The following is a 16,019-nucleotide window of genomic DNA, read 5'->3' on the forward strand; positions in this document are numbered from 1 at the left end:
GTTATCATCCGAATCGTGCTCAACTCAATTAGTCCTGTGACTCCTCACTAGGACTACTCTGGCCAAGGTTTTGCTAAATTGAAACACGACTGTACACAGCTCCTAAACTGGAGTGGTCAATCCCATCTTGACACACGCACCGACAAGTCAAGTACTTGACTACATCCGGCAGCCTTCCGTCATTGAATTAGAAATTTAGGTAGTCCAGTGCCTAAGTGCAGTGAGTTGCTTGCAAGTCACCGTGGCGGTCTCAGGTCGGAGGGACATTTATACTTATATCCCATCGGAGCAAATCTTGATAGCAGAAATAGCTCCGGAGTTGGTCACGTTCAGTGCAAATGTACCATTACATCTCACCTGTATGCCATACCAGTGTCTCCACACTCTTTGGTTATGAGGACAACCAACCCATATGGCATACAACGACCTATGCTCGATAAACGTTGTCGTCTTTGGTAACAACGTATCATTTGATCGCGAACATGTTTAAGGACTAAGCGACAAATCCTCCTTTGTCGAGTCTAAATAGTCCTAAGGACTTCACCACAACACAGGAGTTCATTAGAAGATGAAACATTTGTGATGAAAAAATATTAAAATAATTTTTATTTATTTATAATTCATGTACTAATACAAAAGGAGCACAACCGTCAACAGGCTGACGATTGGCTTTGGGACACTATTCCCAACACGTATTTCCTCCATCCGAGCTCCGTTTCAGGTGATCTTGGTCTCGTTGGACTCCATTTTTCGCTACGAACCTCGCTGTGAGCTCAATGTGGGCTGAATCTCGAGGCATCAAATCCTAATAAAAAGTTTTAAGTTCATCCATTCTCATGATCTTTTGAGATGAGACTAGGAAGTTGTGATGGTTGCTTTTATGGTTGATCCTCTAAAAGGTAATGAAAATCTAGGGTGGTGCTAAGTATAATTTGGATTTTCTTAGTTCATATTCTCAAGCTGTGGGATTTTCTATGGACAGTTTGACACCATGTCTATGAGCTAACTCATCATCATTTGTTTTGGTGATCAACACTGTGACTGCAGTTTGGTACGTATATGGCTACGGCTACGTAGTTACTGAACTCAGTTAAATCCATTTATTTGTGGATGCCGCTGGATGTAGCTGCTTTTTTAGTTCGAACATTTTAGCAGAGGACTCTTAGGCTATGTTCTTCAATTCTCATGTGTTTGAATTTTCTCTGGCTTTTATCTTTGCCATGAACTTAGTCAAATTAATTCTCATATCATCTCTAACCGTTAAGTCATGTCATCTCCTAGAAACATAATGTGCTTCATGTCATGTTACTTGTCCACAGGGATGATCTCAATGACAATGAGAAACGCCTGATTAGAGTGGGTGGCTGTCAATCCCACACAACACTCGCACCCCCCCCCCCCCCCCCCCCCACAACCCCAAACCCAAAAAAAAAAAATCTGATTAAGGATCTTGATTCTTTATATAACTTGATTGATTTTCATTCTTTATATAACTCGATTGGTGCAACCCCTACTTTGGATGGATGCATTATCCTTGTCTGTCTTTTGAACAAAAAGATGGGAGAAAGACCAACCAAGAAAGGGCCATTTAGTAAGGAATGTATTTGGAAAACTGCTGGCTGGGAGGTGGGGATGTTTGAATATCAAAGCTGGGTTGTACTGAGTTGGGTCTTTGCTTTATGATATTATTAAAGGATAAGTCAGGGAGATCAATAAATATGAAGAACTGTCCTTTTTGTCCAAGGTTCCAGCAACAACAGCAAGCTCTGGATTTCTGCCCAGAAGACTATATGCAACCACCACCAACAGCCAACAAGACTGAGACAGACTTACTCATTAAAGTGTTTATTTTCTGTAGAGGTAAGCAATGGGCTATCAACTTTCAAAGTACTGATTATCATGAGTGCTCAATATACTCATGGATTCACAGACTGTTGCATAATTCACAGATGGGCATGATTGCTAAACTGGTGCTTTCCAATTCACTCCTGAACTTGAGAGGACCCTGACTCACAATTTTCTTGTCAGAAATCTTGAGAAAATGCCACTCAAGATTTTGTCCAAATTAAGTTGTAAGGAGATTCAAATAAGAAACTATCTGGTTGTTGTTTCAGATGATTTATTAGTTCATACTATTTAATTTGTTAATAAAGGTGGCACTCTGTTAAAAATCACAAATTTCATGTGAGGCGCATATTAGCTCCATCTGACTAAAGCCTGTGACTCCAGTCCAATGCTCAATCTTAGCAAGTAAAACTAATTTGAGGCTTTCATGTGGCTGGGTGTTTATCTGTCTTCTTAAGATTTGATGTTCATTTGGTGTTAGACTTCATGTCTGCATAATAGAGTATTGCAATTTCTATGGAGGATTGCAAGAAAACACCAATGCATGAGAGCACTAGTAGATTATGAATGGTCTAAGGGAGGACCATATCATGAAGAGGAGGTGGTTCGATATTTTTTTTTGGTCTTCCAATAGAAAATGGACACTTAATTTATCCTTTACATCGTCCACATTTCTTATCTACATCTTTGCATGCCTTAAAGTTTGCTATGAACTTGTTAAATCCATTTTCCTTGATTTCAATTTTGTACCTACACAATAGCCCATCATAATATTTATTGGCTGATGCTTGGCCACAGTATTTGGAGAGTTCACATTTGAAGCATAATTCAAGAGTAGACTACTCCATCAAGCTGAAGGTGCTTGTTTCTTTAGTTGATTTTCTTTCTTTTTCTTTTGATGTAAATGATGGGCAAACTGATCACATATCATTTCTTGTTCCATCATGCAAGGATGATTGAGCAATTGACTCGCTTTGAGCATATTGACTATGTCTTGTCTGTACATCTTCGGAAAAATTGAATTTCAGGAGCAGAGTGGAAAGTTCAAAAAAGAAGGGTAGTGTGGGCCACCTTGTTCAGGTTAGGAATAAGTTCTCGCTTCCCATATAGCTTTTTATGATACAGAGAAATCAAATCATCCAAATTGCCCACACACCTCCTCTAAAATGATGCCTTTGTTTCTAAAAGAGTGGGTAAAAGTTTTCTCATAATAATTTGTGTATTTTCATCACTATGAATGTTGTGTGATTAGTCTATAGTTTGTAAGTGATTGTGTGGAGCAAGATTTGTCATATTGTACCGAATTGGATGATACGAGGTATACTGAATCGGACGATGTGGTACTGATATGCAGTATGGAGAGGGTACTACTGTTTGATACATCGAACTAGTCCTGTATTGACATAGTAATAGATTGGCACCGATATGGGTCCTGATACCGAGATAGTAAACTTTGGTGTGGAGTTTTGATAGGTCTACTATTTGCAGATTGCAAAGTTCTTTGCAATGGATGTATCTCAGCTTGTTGGTTAAGTATGTAGCTCAAGAAAAACTTTTTCATTATTGCTTGCTGGTTGTTTCATCATAGATTGTAAACTTTCTCCTTGACCCACAATATATGAGCTATTGAAGTCACCTATATGTTTTAGTGATTCAAGACACTGCTAGAAGCCCCAATCAAAGAGTCCAGACAAATTCAGCACTATACAAAAATTGTAGGGCAAATGAAATTATGGATGATTTTGAATGTAGACAATTTTTTTAAGAATGCTTATTTCTTGAGCTGCCTTTATCTTCTATTTTGCAGTAGTTACTGCTCTGGTCACTAAATCTAGATTGTGCATCTTTGGTAATCTTCTCCTTTTCCTCCATACTGCTGTGACTGAAATTTCTTGTTTCTCCATGTTGTTCTTAATTTTATTAACTGTCAAAGTAACATTTTATTACAGAAATGAAGTTTAGCAATGGGGATCTTCATGCTCAGTGCCCTTTTAGCATTGCTCATTTATCTATTTGGATCTTATCAGACATTTTCATGAAACTGAAAGATGAAAACATCTTATAATTTCATTACTAATGAGAGAACTTTCTAACCATATTCATTATGTCAAGCAACCCATAAGCGATATAATGAATATAGAAGCAAAATTGCCGAAGTATCTACTTGGGTGCACTTGATAACTTTATTCAAAAGAGGCATGTTCGGTTGGAAACATTACTTAGGTCGAGACATTGTGTCATGGGGAATGGTTTTTTGATGAGGTTTCATTATTTTCCTTGACGATACACTTTAGTGTTAATTTGTGAATCAGGCTGTAGGTTAAATTCTCTAATGAATTAGCATTTATGAGCATGAGACTTGGGAGAAATAGAAGTAAAAAACTGCTTGAAGTTTGAACGCTTGGATTCTTACACTCTGCCATCAGATGAAGTACATGTAAACTGAAATAAGACAAGATCCAATATATTCTTTAAAAAAAATAAGATAATATTTCTCTTACCATAAGATGGCAACTTTAAATCTCTGAAGAGATTATTGAGCATTGATCTATAATTTATGTAACCCTAATGTTGCGTTTATATCCTGTGGCCATCCAATTGACTGGCTACTTTGCCGTTATTTTGTGGCTACTTCATTCAAAAGCCAGTGCCACAGCGGACTGAAGCCGAGGCTACCACCTTAATTGCCAAGGTCAGTTTATGTAGGATTGCAGAGAGAAGAAGCTACGTGGCACAATCGATTTCTTGATGAAGTCCAGTTTGCGCCGTTGAGCATTGACCAAAGACCAGAACTCCTCGCATACGGCTTGGATCGCAGGTTGATTCTTAGATACCATGTCCTACGGATTCTGAAGCTGACTTAGTTGCCCATGGGAGGACGGGACTTTTATAATGTTGTCATATTAAATGAAGACAAGTATCTATATAAATTTTTCCTTTGGTGAAGATCCCATAGCCCCAACTCCTGTCGGACCAGGTTGTCGGCCAGTCCCGGCTCAAGTCGGGCTCATCCAGTATTTTACAAAAATTTTCAAGCCTAAGCCAGGTTTAAAGTCTGAAAAAAAATTTTCATCGCTTTTGGTCCAACCTAATGCTAGCTTGAGCAAAAAAACGATCAAATTATGTTTGTACAAAAAAAAAAAAAAAAGAAGGGACAAATTTCAAGCCTAATTGATTTTTTTTTTTTGAACCTTCTATAGTCTGGATTAATTTTCAAACTTAATTAATAAAAATTAACAAAAAATATTTATGTCAAAAAAATTTATAAAAACATAAATATGAAATATTGTAAAGAATAACTAGCATTTTTGCAGGTGCAATGATAAAATTTTTCATATAAAATAATATTATTTAAAAATAATATAAATTAATTTATATTTTTAATATATTAAACTTTTTTTACTGTAGAAACTTATTTGCAATCTAAAGAAAATAAAAAGATAGATAACCGAACCTTCTGTCTAAGAAAGATAAATTGAAAAAAATTTATTTAGGTAGAATTTTAAAGAAAATACATGCTTTTCGGCGTTAGAAAAAAAGAGTCGAGTTCAGGACATGACATGCCTGATTTTTTTTTTAATTTTTTTTTATTTTTTTACTAAATTTTAGAAAGGGTAGGACATTCTTTTTCCTAACCCTTCAACAGGTGGAGAGATGAAGTTCAGGGGAAAAAAGGAAAAAAAAAAAACTTAAATACATATAGCTAGGGTTTCAGCGGGAAATATAAGTCGGCAAGGTGCGGTCACCACCTCCTCCGTTTTTACCTGCGTCGCCTCCAAAGTTGAAGTACGGAACGATGCTGAAGCTCTCCTCCTCCCTCTCCATCCCCTCCTTCTATCTCCCCTACCTCGTCGGAGCGGTCCACTGCCCCTCCACCTTCACCACCGCCGTCGCAGCCGCTGCCGGAAAGCTATCTGCCGAACCTCATTTCATGGCCGACTACCTCGTCGCCTCCTGTGGCCTCTCCCCGGAGAAGGCGGCGAAAGCCTCGAAGAGCCTCCGCCGCATCACATCCCGCCAACAACCCGACTCGGTTTTGGATTTCTTCAAAAAACACGGTTTTGATGACTCCCACCTCAAAAAGCTTGTATATTGGAACCCCAGATGGCTCGCCTTCAACGTGGAGAAGACCCTTGTCCCAAAGTTCCGGGTATTGCATGACCTCGGCTTCACCGGTCCCGACCTGACCCACATCGTTATGTCGAACCCCGTCATCATCGACCACACCCTCCACCACATCGTCTCTAAGATCCAGGTGTGGAGAGGTCTTCTGGGTTCCGATGAGCATTTGAAGAAATTTTTCAAAGGAAATCGGTGGCTTCTCGGCCCCAGCATCGAGAAGACGATCCAGCCCAACCTCTCGGTGTTGAAAGACTGCGGCATCTCAGATCAGAGGATCACACTACTGTTGAAGGACCGTCCGGGGTTTATCGTCCAGAAGCCTGATGCATTAAGGGCATTGATTGATCGTGCCAAGGGGTTGGGAGTTCACCCGGGCTCGACGATGTTTCACTGGGCTCTCTGGGTTCTGTACAAGGTCAGGCAGGAGAAGTTTGATGCCAAATTGGAGGCCATGAGGGGCTTTGGTTGGTCAGAGGCCGAGTTCCTTGCTGCATTCCGAAAGGCCCCTGTTTTCTTGACAATTTCAGTGAGCACGCTGCGGGACAAGATAGATTTCTTGGTGCGGGAGGCAGGCTGCACGCCGTCCTATGTTGCACGCAACCCGGTGCTTCTGACGCTGAGCTTGGCAAAGAGGCTGATTCCAAGAAATCGATACTTGGAGGCTTTGAAGTCAAAAGTTTTGCATGGTGGACAATACGATGTGCGCACGGCCATGGTGAGTTCAGAGAAGAGGTTCTTGCAGTATTATGTGCTCCGACATGTAGATAAATTCCCCGAGCTCAATGAATTATATGCTGAGAGTTTTGAACGGAAAGATGCCCTGTAGTTCTGTACTATAAAACCAGCAGCCTGACGTTTTCCTCCTATCATGTTCTTAGGTATCTATCACTTCTTTACTCTTTGAACATGAAGAATGCTTGTGAACCTGTAACTGGATTGATACAATTTGTTGTAATTGTTTGTTCCTTTTCAATTATAATATAATGTCCAACTTTTGAAAGAAAAAATAAAATCTCAAATCAATCTTCCAGAATATAGGTAGAGTCAGTTGTTTTGTGGAGCATTATGTTATTCATGAATCTAACAAGCAATGTGAGCCTACAATTGAACTTGAATCATTTGAGTCATACTTGTGAATATGGGTCCATGGTTGTGTTTATTTCTGATGCATGAGAGTGGATTCTTGCTTACAGAATGTTATCTTTAGCTGTTTGTTAGTTTTGGATGAAACTCGAAGCATGTTGAATTGTCGACAAGTATCTTACTACAGAGCTTGACACATCCTTCTTTGGTAATTGAAACTATCTCATAGATCTCTCCATTTGAAATTGCTATTGTTCACTATTAGAATCATATGCAGATCCATAATTACATTGTATGTAGGTGTTTTTATTAGTGCTTTAATTAAAAACCTAGACTTGTAAATAAGTATTTTGGACAATATTGAGTTTTGATGTATAGCATGGAGAAGAGGTTGTTTCCTTGGCATCAGGTCATGCAGACATTGAAGCAGACATTGAAGCCAAGAAGAGTTCCCTATCAGAGATCATAAGCCAATCTTGATCATGAGTTTGTTTAGAGGTGTCCGATGAGGAGTATGTTGTCCGAACAAGGAAAAAGTTCCAAGCTTCTGGAGATGTGTATTACTAGCCAAGACAGGTGCTGCCTAGTCTAGGTTTTGATAGGCCGTGCACAGGGTGGGATGGTCAGTTTGGAGATATACTGAAACCAAATCGATTTAAATTGGTTTCCTAAAATTGAAATTGAAACCAAACCGACCATCTATAAAACTACTTGAAACAAGCCAAAGAAATTCAGTTTGGTTTATCAAGTTAATGTTCAATGGTTTGGGTAAAATGGGAGGGGTAAATCTAAACATAAAAATTCCATGTTATATAAGGTTGATGTTCGATATGCTAGGCTAACTCCAAACATAAAGATTTTATTTTATATACAGAAGAAATACAAGAAAAAAGTTAAAAAATTGGAATATATATGTATATATTTATGGGGTCGTGTCAGTTCAGTGTGAATTGATCTTTTAAAAACCCTAACAAAAATGGAACCGAATTTTTCTGGTTCAAGCCTTTCTCAAACCAATTTGGGTTGTTTTTGCAGTTTGGCTGGTTTTCTGCACACCCTAGGTTCTGAGCCCTTTTATGAGAACTCAGGTGTTATTCTTCACTCCTTGAGCAACTTATGCTACATGAGACATTGAGAATCATGATCATTTTTATTCTTCATTGCTATCTTTGTGCATGCATACCTGATGGAGAATCATATGTCCATTTTGCACATGTGAATTTAGAGTAGTTTACATGTCTTCGATAAACTTTGTTGCTACTGACTGATTTTTGGGGCTTTTATGTGTAAATCATAATTTTTCAATTATCCATAATATTGCAGTTTTGAAATTAATGACTGTGTTTTAATGGAAAGTTAATGGAAAGTGGGTATTTGTTTCTTCAAGAGACATTTCTGAGAATGAAGGCAAAATCATATTTTGAAAATCAGGGCATAATTCTGTACTTGAAAAACTCTACTAAAAAATAGGCCTTTTGAACATCAGGGCATAATTCTGTACGTGATTTTCCGAGAATTCAAAACATACCCAAACACCTACTATACAAAGTCAAAAGTTCAATGTTTGAGAGAACACATGGTGTCACAAAATATCACAATTTTTATAATATATCCAAGCAGGGTTTCCATTATATGTTTTAATTTCCTGATACTGATAATTCTTCCATGGATATTTGTGGGGTCATCTGAGATTCTATTGTACCAGGCCAAGCAATAATCTGAATGCCAAAATACACATACTGAAGAGTTATTTGTAGAAGCAATAATCTCCAACATCAAGATAGAGTCGATTGTTTTCCCTAGCATTATTTGTAGAAGTTTGTGTTTTACTTTTTCCAGTTGCTGCTTTTTGTTTTGTCCTAGCTTGTTCTTAAATTTAATAAGGAATGGTTGAATCTATAGTCGAACTAATATTAAATATTCATCATAACTACCATTTTTTGAACCGTCCCGAACCGGATGGTTTAGGCCATGCCGAACTATACCGGTAGGAAACCGGTTTGGTTCCGACATACAAAATGGCACAGCGGCCATCTCGGAGAGAGGGAGAAGAGAGAGAGGGGGGAGCAAAGGAGAGGAAGAGGAAGAGAAAGCCGTCGGAGGCAACCTAATTGCCGACTTTACACGATAAAAATCAAAAAAAAAATTTGCGCAATAGGAGCGAACCCTTGTTTCATACGAGAGGAGGGCGGAGGCCCTCCTCCAACCTTGACTGCCCTTAGATCCTCCAGTAGCCTCTGGTGGCCACCGGAGGCCCTCTCTTCCTCTCCCTCTCCTATCTCTCTCTCTCTCTCTCTCTCTCTCTCTCTCTTCGTCTCTTTCTTCTCCCTCTCCCCTTCTCTGCCCTATTGGATCGGCCTGGCATGGAATGGTATGGATCCAAACCATACCACCGGCTGGCCTGCATGGGCTCCGGTTCCTGTTCGGCAGTCCTGATCATAACTGATTTTTTTTGTAGTTTATGTAACTGGACCATCATGTAGTATATAATATAAGCAGGATTAGGTTGTTATGGTTTTGCTATCTATAATTCTGAATATAAAATGTATTGCTATATTTTAGATTACAAATGTATCTTGACACAAGTTGGAGTGTCAAAGAGCATCTGCTCTGAATGTAATGTGTATCACAATTGGTTCCTGCACCAAGATTTGCTGTTATTCATCATTAATCATTCACCAAACCTTCGTAGGCCTTGTAGTTGTATTTGCAATGTCCTTGCTCAGACCAACTGTACCCATAATTCTTTTTTTAGATGGAAACACAAGGACATCAAGTAATATACGGTTTATGCTAATACCAAATCAAGTCAAGTAAATGCTTCCTCTGGAATATTATATAGCTAATGTCAAGGATCAGATTTCTGACAATGAATGTATAATATGGATAAAATATGATTTGATAAAGTCCAACTCTGAGGATCTAAAATACTTTATAAGCTTGTGTGACTCGGTTCTAATTTATTTAAATTTGCATTATTGTGTTAAAGAGCAATCGACTAACTTGACTAACTTGTTTATCTTTCTGAGTCTTTCTTCTCCACTTGGAAAGAGTTGAGCTCTTCTTAGAAGATGATTTTGCAAATTATTTGTTTTCTAGCCACTTATCATCTTATAATTAGTTGTGCAGAGATTTATTTGTTTTAAAGTGTGTGTGTGTGTATTTGGTAGACTTCCAGTATAAATTTGAGAAATGAGTATGATATATTGGATCCTCTTTTGATATGGATTCTTGCAAATCCAGACAACTCCTACATTGCGGCTTCCCATTTGTTTTTGCTATAATCTGGACCTTGTCTGCTGCAGTACAGAGACTTGTATCCTAATCAAATCAATTTTAGAGTAGGAGGCGAGTTCCAAGTTCTGTTAGCAAAAACTCTACTGTAAAGAGAGCTCTATAGACAGAAGTCCACTTCCTGCAGCAATAACGAACAGAGACTTCCTTGGCATCATGTCATGAAGATATTAAAGTCGAGAAGGTTGCATAACAAAGAAAAAAAGCTATCAATTTATTATGCATCATGCAGATAAATTGGTTATGGAGAGGTATGTTATCCCACACAAGGACAAAGTTCCAAGACTGCAAGAGATGTATATTGCTTTCTCTGGCAGGGAAGATGTCATCTAATCTTTGGTTTTCAGGTATAGAAGTGAGACAACTGTCTCTTGCTCTCTCTCATTAACCTCCATCAACTTGGGTGTTACTGTCAACCGCTTTAGCAATGGCCTGAGCATCACTTTTCTGATCCCATCTAAGTAGGACTATGCCATTCTTATATCCAAGTTTCTAATGTTTAATGGCTATGTCGAGAATTTTCAAGAGGATTTCTTTTTCCTGCTTGGAAACGGACACTGTAGGACAACTTAAGAGAGGATTTCTGGTTTCTGATATTCAATTTTGCTTGGTGATTTTCAAGAAAATCTTTAGAAAGCAAGGCACTCAATGCTGTTGGCTTTGGTGGCGATAAGGATATTATTCAATCACACAAGTTCACTGATTCTAGGGTTTTCCATGTTAGGACAATTGTTGGCTATTGGGTACTAGGTGAAGCATCGTTCGGGTAGGGAGACATTGGCTTGAGAGTTAAAAGTTGCAAAAGTATGGGGACAGAATCCGTTGCTTAGTTCCTTGTTGTGCTTGAAGCCAAGGAGTTATGGATGATCAAGATGTGATCAGAGGTGGTGCAGTGCAAATATTGCCAGCGATCTAGTCACTGGTCTTCTGTGTCCGCTTTAAGACACCACAAGATCTTCGTTCCATAGGTATCCTAATGGTTGAAAGATTTACTAGGCTATAAGGAAGTTCTAGCATCCTTCCTTGTCGGCGAAGTAGGTCTTTCTTCTTAACTGGAAATCTTATTAAGAATGGGAGCAGAACAGCAGGAACTCTTAGTGAGAAGCTTTGAGATGATTTTTATACGAAACACTGTACTGGTTGTCCATAAACTCTCTGAGTTTACCCCTGAAAGTGACAAGATGGGTGAAGATGAATTTTGACTACAGTAGGAGAGTACTTGTCACATCAGAAATAAGATTCTCTTCATAAACATTACTAAATCTTTGTAGATATGCCTTGGAGATCATCATTGTCAGGGTTCTTAAGCTTAGGTAGTAAAACATCCTCTTTAGTTTCACTTGGAGAGCTGCAGGGTGGCATCCTTCACTAAAGATTGATTCGTGGAAAATACTTTTCATCAGTTCTTTGCTCAATTCATATATGTCGAGCAAATATAAATTGATTCCAACATAATGCCTGTTGCTATTTATGATGCACTGAGAATATCTTTTCTGCTTACTGTCTGAAACCCATTGGAGTGAGGGTGTTGATCAAGTGTTTATGAAGGTTACTATTGGCTGTGGCATGATGAGTTTTTTAAGGTAAGCAGTGCAGTCTCCATTTAAGCTATAATTTTCCTACCTTGTGCCATTGTCATGAGTATTACATGATTTTGTTTCTTTCAATTTGTACCAAAAATTTGGCATTTTAACTTCATCGAGAAGAAGACAAGCTTATGACCTAAATTGATACCTTATTCTTTCCCGGGCCAACTCGGTTTGGTCCAATTTTTTGGTCCAAACGGTCTAATTCGGGTTAACTATATTGTGTTTTGTGTTAGGTCAGGCTTGGGTCATGATTTTGAACAAAAATTTCAGGCTAAACCCTGGCATTAGCCGGAAAAATTTTTGGGCAGGGCTTGGTAGAAGGGGGCCTGGTCTGACGCGACCTGGTTCAGCTCGAGCAGGAAGAGACCAGTTTCCAAACCGCATTGGTATTTATGCCTTTCTACAATCTTGATTAATTTTTAAAATTTAATTAATAAAATTGATAATATCAAAAATTTAATATAAATTAAAAATTTTAAAACAAAATAACTAGTATTTATTTTTCATTTTTATTTGAAAAATGATATATTAATTTATATTTTTAATTTATGATCTTTTTTATTATAAAAGTTTTGTTCTAATAAAAAGAGTTTTGGAAAAGTGAAAATTAAGGAAAGGTAAATAAGAAAACCTTTTTAAGTAAAAATCTGATGGAATAAAGGAAGCAGAGCTGTCCTACTGGAAAAAAAAAAAAAAAAAAAAAGAAAAAAAAAGAAAGAAAGAAAGAAAAGAAGCAGAGCCAAGTTAATTTGAAATTTATGATGTAATATATTTGATTTTTTATAAGTTTTTAAAGCTTCTTTCTAAAATTTGATTCTTTGAAAGTGGTGGAGCTTTCCTTTCATGTACCGTCAGTAGCTGGAGAGGCTGAGACCAAAAAGAATAAAATAAAATAAAATATATAGTTAGGGTTTCAGCCGGAAGTATAAGCCGGCGTGGTGCGGTCACCGCCTCCTCCGTTTTCACCTGCTTTGCCTCCAAAGGTGACTACGGAACGATGCCGAAGCTCACCTCCTCCCTCACCTTTCCCTCCTTCTATCTCCCCTACCTCCTCGGAGCGGTCCACTTTCCGCCCACCTTCACCACCGCCGTCGCCGCAGCTGCCGGAAAGCTATCTGCCGAGCCTCATTTCATGGCCGACTACCTCGTCGCCTCCTGTGGCCTCTCCCCGGAGAAGGCGGCTGAAGCTTCGAAGAGCCTCCGCCGCATCAAATCCCGTCAACAACCCGATTCCGTTTTGGATTTCTTCAAAAAACACGGTTTTGATGACTCCCATCTCAAAAAGCTCGTAACTTGGTACCCCAAATGGCTCGCCTCCGACGTGGAGAAAACTCTTGCCCCAAAGTTCCGAGCTTTGCACGACCTCGGATTCACCGGCCCCGACCTGGCCCGCATTGTTCTGTCGAACCCCGTCGTCATCAACCAGAACCTCCACCACGTCGTCTCTAAGATCAAGATCTGGAGAGACCTTCTTGGTTCTGATGAATGTTTGAAGAAATTCCTCAAAGGAGATCAGTGGCTTCTCGGCCGCAGCATCGAGAGGACAATCCAGCCCAATCTCTCGGTTTTGAAGGACTGCGGCATCTCAGACCAGAGGATCACGCTGGTCTTGAAGAAGAATCCGAGGCTCATCGTCCAGAAGCCTGATTCATTAAGGGCATTGATTGATCGTGCCAAGGAATTGGGAGTTCTCCCGGGCTCGTCGATGTTCCACTGGGCTCTCTGGGTCCTGTTCATTGTCGGCAAGGAGAAGTTCAATGCCAAATTGGAGGTCTTGAGGGGCTTTGGTTGGTCAGAGGCTGAGTTCCTTGCTGCATTCCGAAAGGCTCCTCCTTTCTTGACAGGTTCAGTGAGCAGTATGCGGGAGAAGATGGATTTCTTGGTGCGGGAGGTAGGTTGTGCCCCGTCCTATGTTGCACGCCGCCCGGTGCTTCTGACACTGAGCTTGGCAAAGAGGCTGATTCCAAGAAATCGATACTTGGAGGCTTTGAAGTCAAAAGAGTTGCGTGGTGGAGAGTATGATGTGTATACGGCCATGGCGTGTTCAGAGAAGAAGTTCTCGCAGTATTATGTCCTCCAACACATAAATAAGTTCCCAGAGCTCAATGAATTATATGCTGCGAGTTTTGAAGGGAGAAATGCTCTGTAGTTCTGTGCTATAAAACAGGCAGCTTGACATTTTCCTCCTATCATGTTCTTAGGTATCTATCACTTCTTTACTCTTGGAACATAAAGAATGCGTGTGAACCTCTAAGTGAATTGATACAATTTCTAGTAATTGTATATTGTTTTGCAAGTTTGTTGCTATAAATAACTTTTGAAAAGAATAGATAAAATCTCAAATAATTCTTCCAGAATGTATGTAGAGTCATTGTTTGTGGAGCATTATGTTATTCATGAATCTAACAGGCAATGTGAGGCCTACAATTGAACTTGAATCGTTTTAGTCATAATTGTGAACTGAAGGATTTATGCATATGGGTCCATGGTTGTGTTTATTTCTGATGCAAGAGAGTGGATTCTTGCTTGCTTGATCTTATCATTGGCTATTTGCTAGTTATGGATGAAACTCAGGACCAGTTGAATTGTTGACAAGTATGTCACCACAGAGCTTGATACACCGTGCTTTGCTAATTGAAAATATCTCATAGATCAAGGTTCACCAAACTAGTACCTAAGGGCATATCTGCTGGCAACTGGTTCGGTACGATACGAGTCGATACTGTGCCATTCCGACACGTACTGAAACAGGGAGAGCTGGAGGGTGGGAGAGGAAGAATAGGAGAGAGGGATGGAGGATAGGGGAGGGCCGGGAAAACCTGATCCAAACCTGAGTGGGAGAGAGAGGAGGGGGGGTGGCAGGAGGGAGGAAGGGGGAGGCCTGGGAAATCCTGACCCTAACCAGAGTGAGAGAGAGGGAGAGGGAGGGAGGGACATACTGCTCTTGGAGGAGCTGGATGAGGGAATCGAGCCAGCTGATGGATTTTAATTGAACCGGGGAGGGATGTTAATTCAGCTGACCTTTGTACCCCACTAACTGGGAACCGTCCTGATTCCCCATTGGTTTGGAGCGGTATGGCAAACCATGTTTGCTTTGAGGATCTTATCTATTGCAACACAGAGATGTATCCTAGTCAACTCAATCTTAGAATAGGCAGATGTGAGATGGTGACTTCAGCCCAAGGATCAGATTGATAGTGCTTTATTCTTGGAGATGTTAGTGCACAGCACAAAAAAAGAAAAAAAAAGAAAAAAGGATTATCTCCCAACTTTTTAAGGCTTTGCTAGCAAAAGCTCAACTGCCTAAAGTTCTATAGATAAAAGCTCTCCTAACTACAGCAATGTCAAATGGGGCCTTCCTCAGTATCATGTCATGATGATATTAAAGTTGAGAGGGCTGCGTAACAAAGAAAATATGCTATCAAGTATTATGCATCATACAGATAAGTTGGTTATGGAGAGGTATGTTATCCCACATAAGGATAAATTTTCAGGACTGCGAGAGATGTATATTGCTGGCTGTGGCTGGGAAGGTGCCATCTAATCTTTGGTTTGCAGATATAGAAAGGGGATAACTGTCACTTGCTTGCTTTCTCATTGACCTCCATCAACTCGGGTATTACTGTCGGCCCCTTTAGCAATTGCCTGGCATCCTGGGTATCACTTTTCTGATCCTATCTACGTAGGAATCTGCCATTTTTTATATGCATGTTTCTAATGTTTCAATGGATATGTCAAGACTTTTCAAAAGTATTTCATTTTGCTGCTTAGAAAAGAGCACTCAAGACAACTTAAGAGAGGATTTCTGGTTTTTGATATTCAAGTTGGCTTGGTGATTTTCAAGCAAATCTTTGGAAAGTGTGGCTCTCATTGCTGTTATCTTTGGTGGCAATAAAGATATTATTCAGTTACATAAATTCACTGATTCCAGGGTTTTCCATGTTAGGACAATAGTTGGCTATTACTTGGTAGGTGAAGCATCTTTCGAGCAGGGAGGAATTGGCTTGAGTGTTGAAGTTGCAAAGTATGGGAACAGAATCCCTTGCTTAGTTCCCTCTAGTGCTTCAAACGAAGTCAAGGAGGTAT

General features: G+C 39.5%; 2 protein-coding genes across 4 annotated transcripts; both read left to right on the forward strand.

Annotated features, from left to right (window-relative positions):
* Positions 1-5,522: 5,522 nt before the first annotated feature.
* LOC105056512 (transcription termination factor MTERF8, chloroplastic) lies at positions 5,523-12,536 on the forward strand. Of its 3 annotated transcripts, none has more exons than XR_012136302.1 (2): positions 5,523-6,845; positions 10,356-12,536. XR_012136302.1 is itself a non-coding variant. In XM_010938725.4 (1 exon), exon 1 carries the CDS (start codon positions 5,642-5,644, stop codon positions 6,791-6,793), a length of 1,152 nt encoding a protein of 383 aa, XP_010937027.1. In that variant the 5' UTR covers positions 5,524-5,641; the 3' UTR covers positions 6,794-7,000. The 3 variants fall into 3 exon arrangements, 1 of the variants encoding a protein (XP_010937027.1); XR_012136303.1 differs by lacking the exon at positions 10,356-12,536 and adding an exon at positions 10,294-10,312; XM_010938725.4 differs by lacking the exon at positions 10,356-12,536 and having other exon boundaries at positions 5,524-7,000.
* A 239-nt stretch (positions 12,537-12,775) lies between these two features.
* On the forward strand, positions 12,776-14,290 carry LOC105056513 (transcription termination factor MTERF8, chloroplastic). Its single transcript, XM_010938727.4, has one exon. The coding sequence runs from the start codon at positions 12,931-12,933 to the stop codon at positions 14,080-14,082; it is 1,152 nt and encodes a 383-aa protein (XP_010937029.1). The 5' UTR covers positions 12,776-12,930; the 3' UTR covers positions 14,083-14,290.
* Positions 14,291-16,019: the final 1,729 nt, after the last annotated feature.

This window comes from Elaeis guineensis, chromosome 13 (genome assembly GCF_000442705.2).
Source record: "Elaeis guineensis isolate ETL-2024a chromosome 13, EG11, whole genome shotgun sequence".
NCBI classification, from domain to species: Eukaryota; Viridiplantae; Streptophyta; class Magnoliopsida; order Arecales; family Arecaceae; genus Elaeis; species Elaeis guineensis.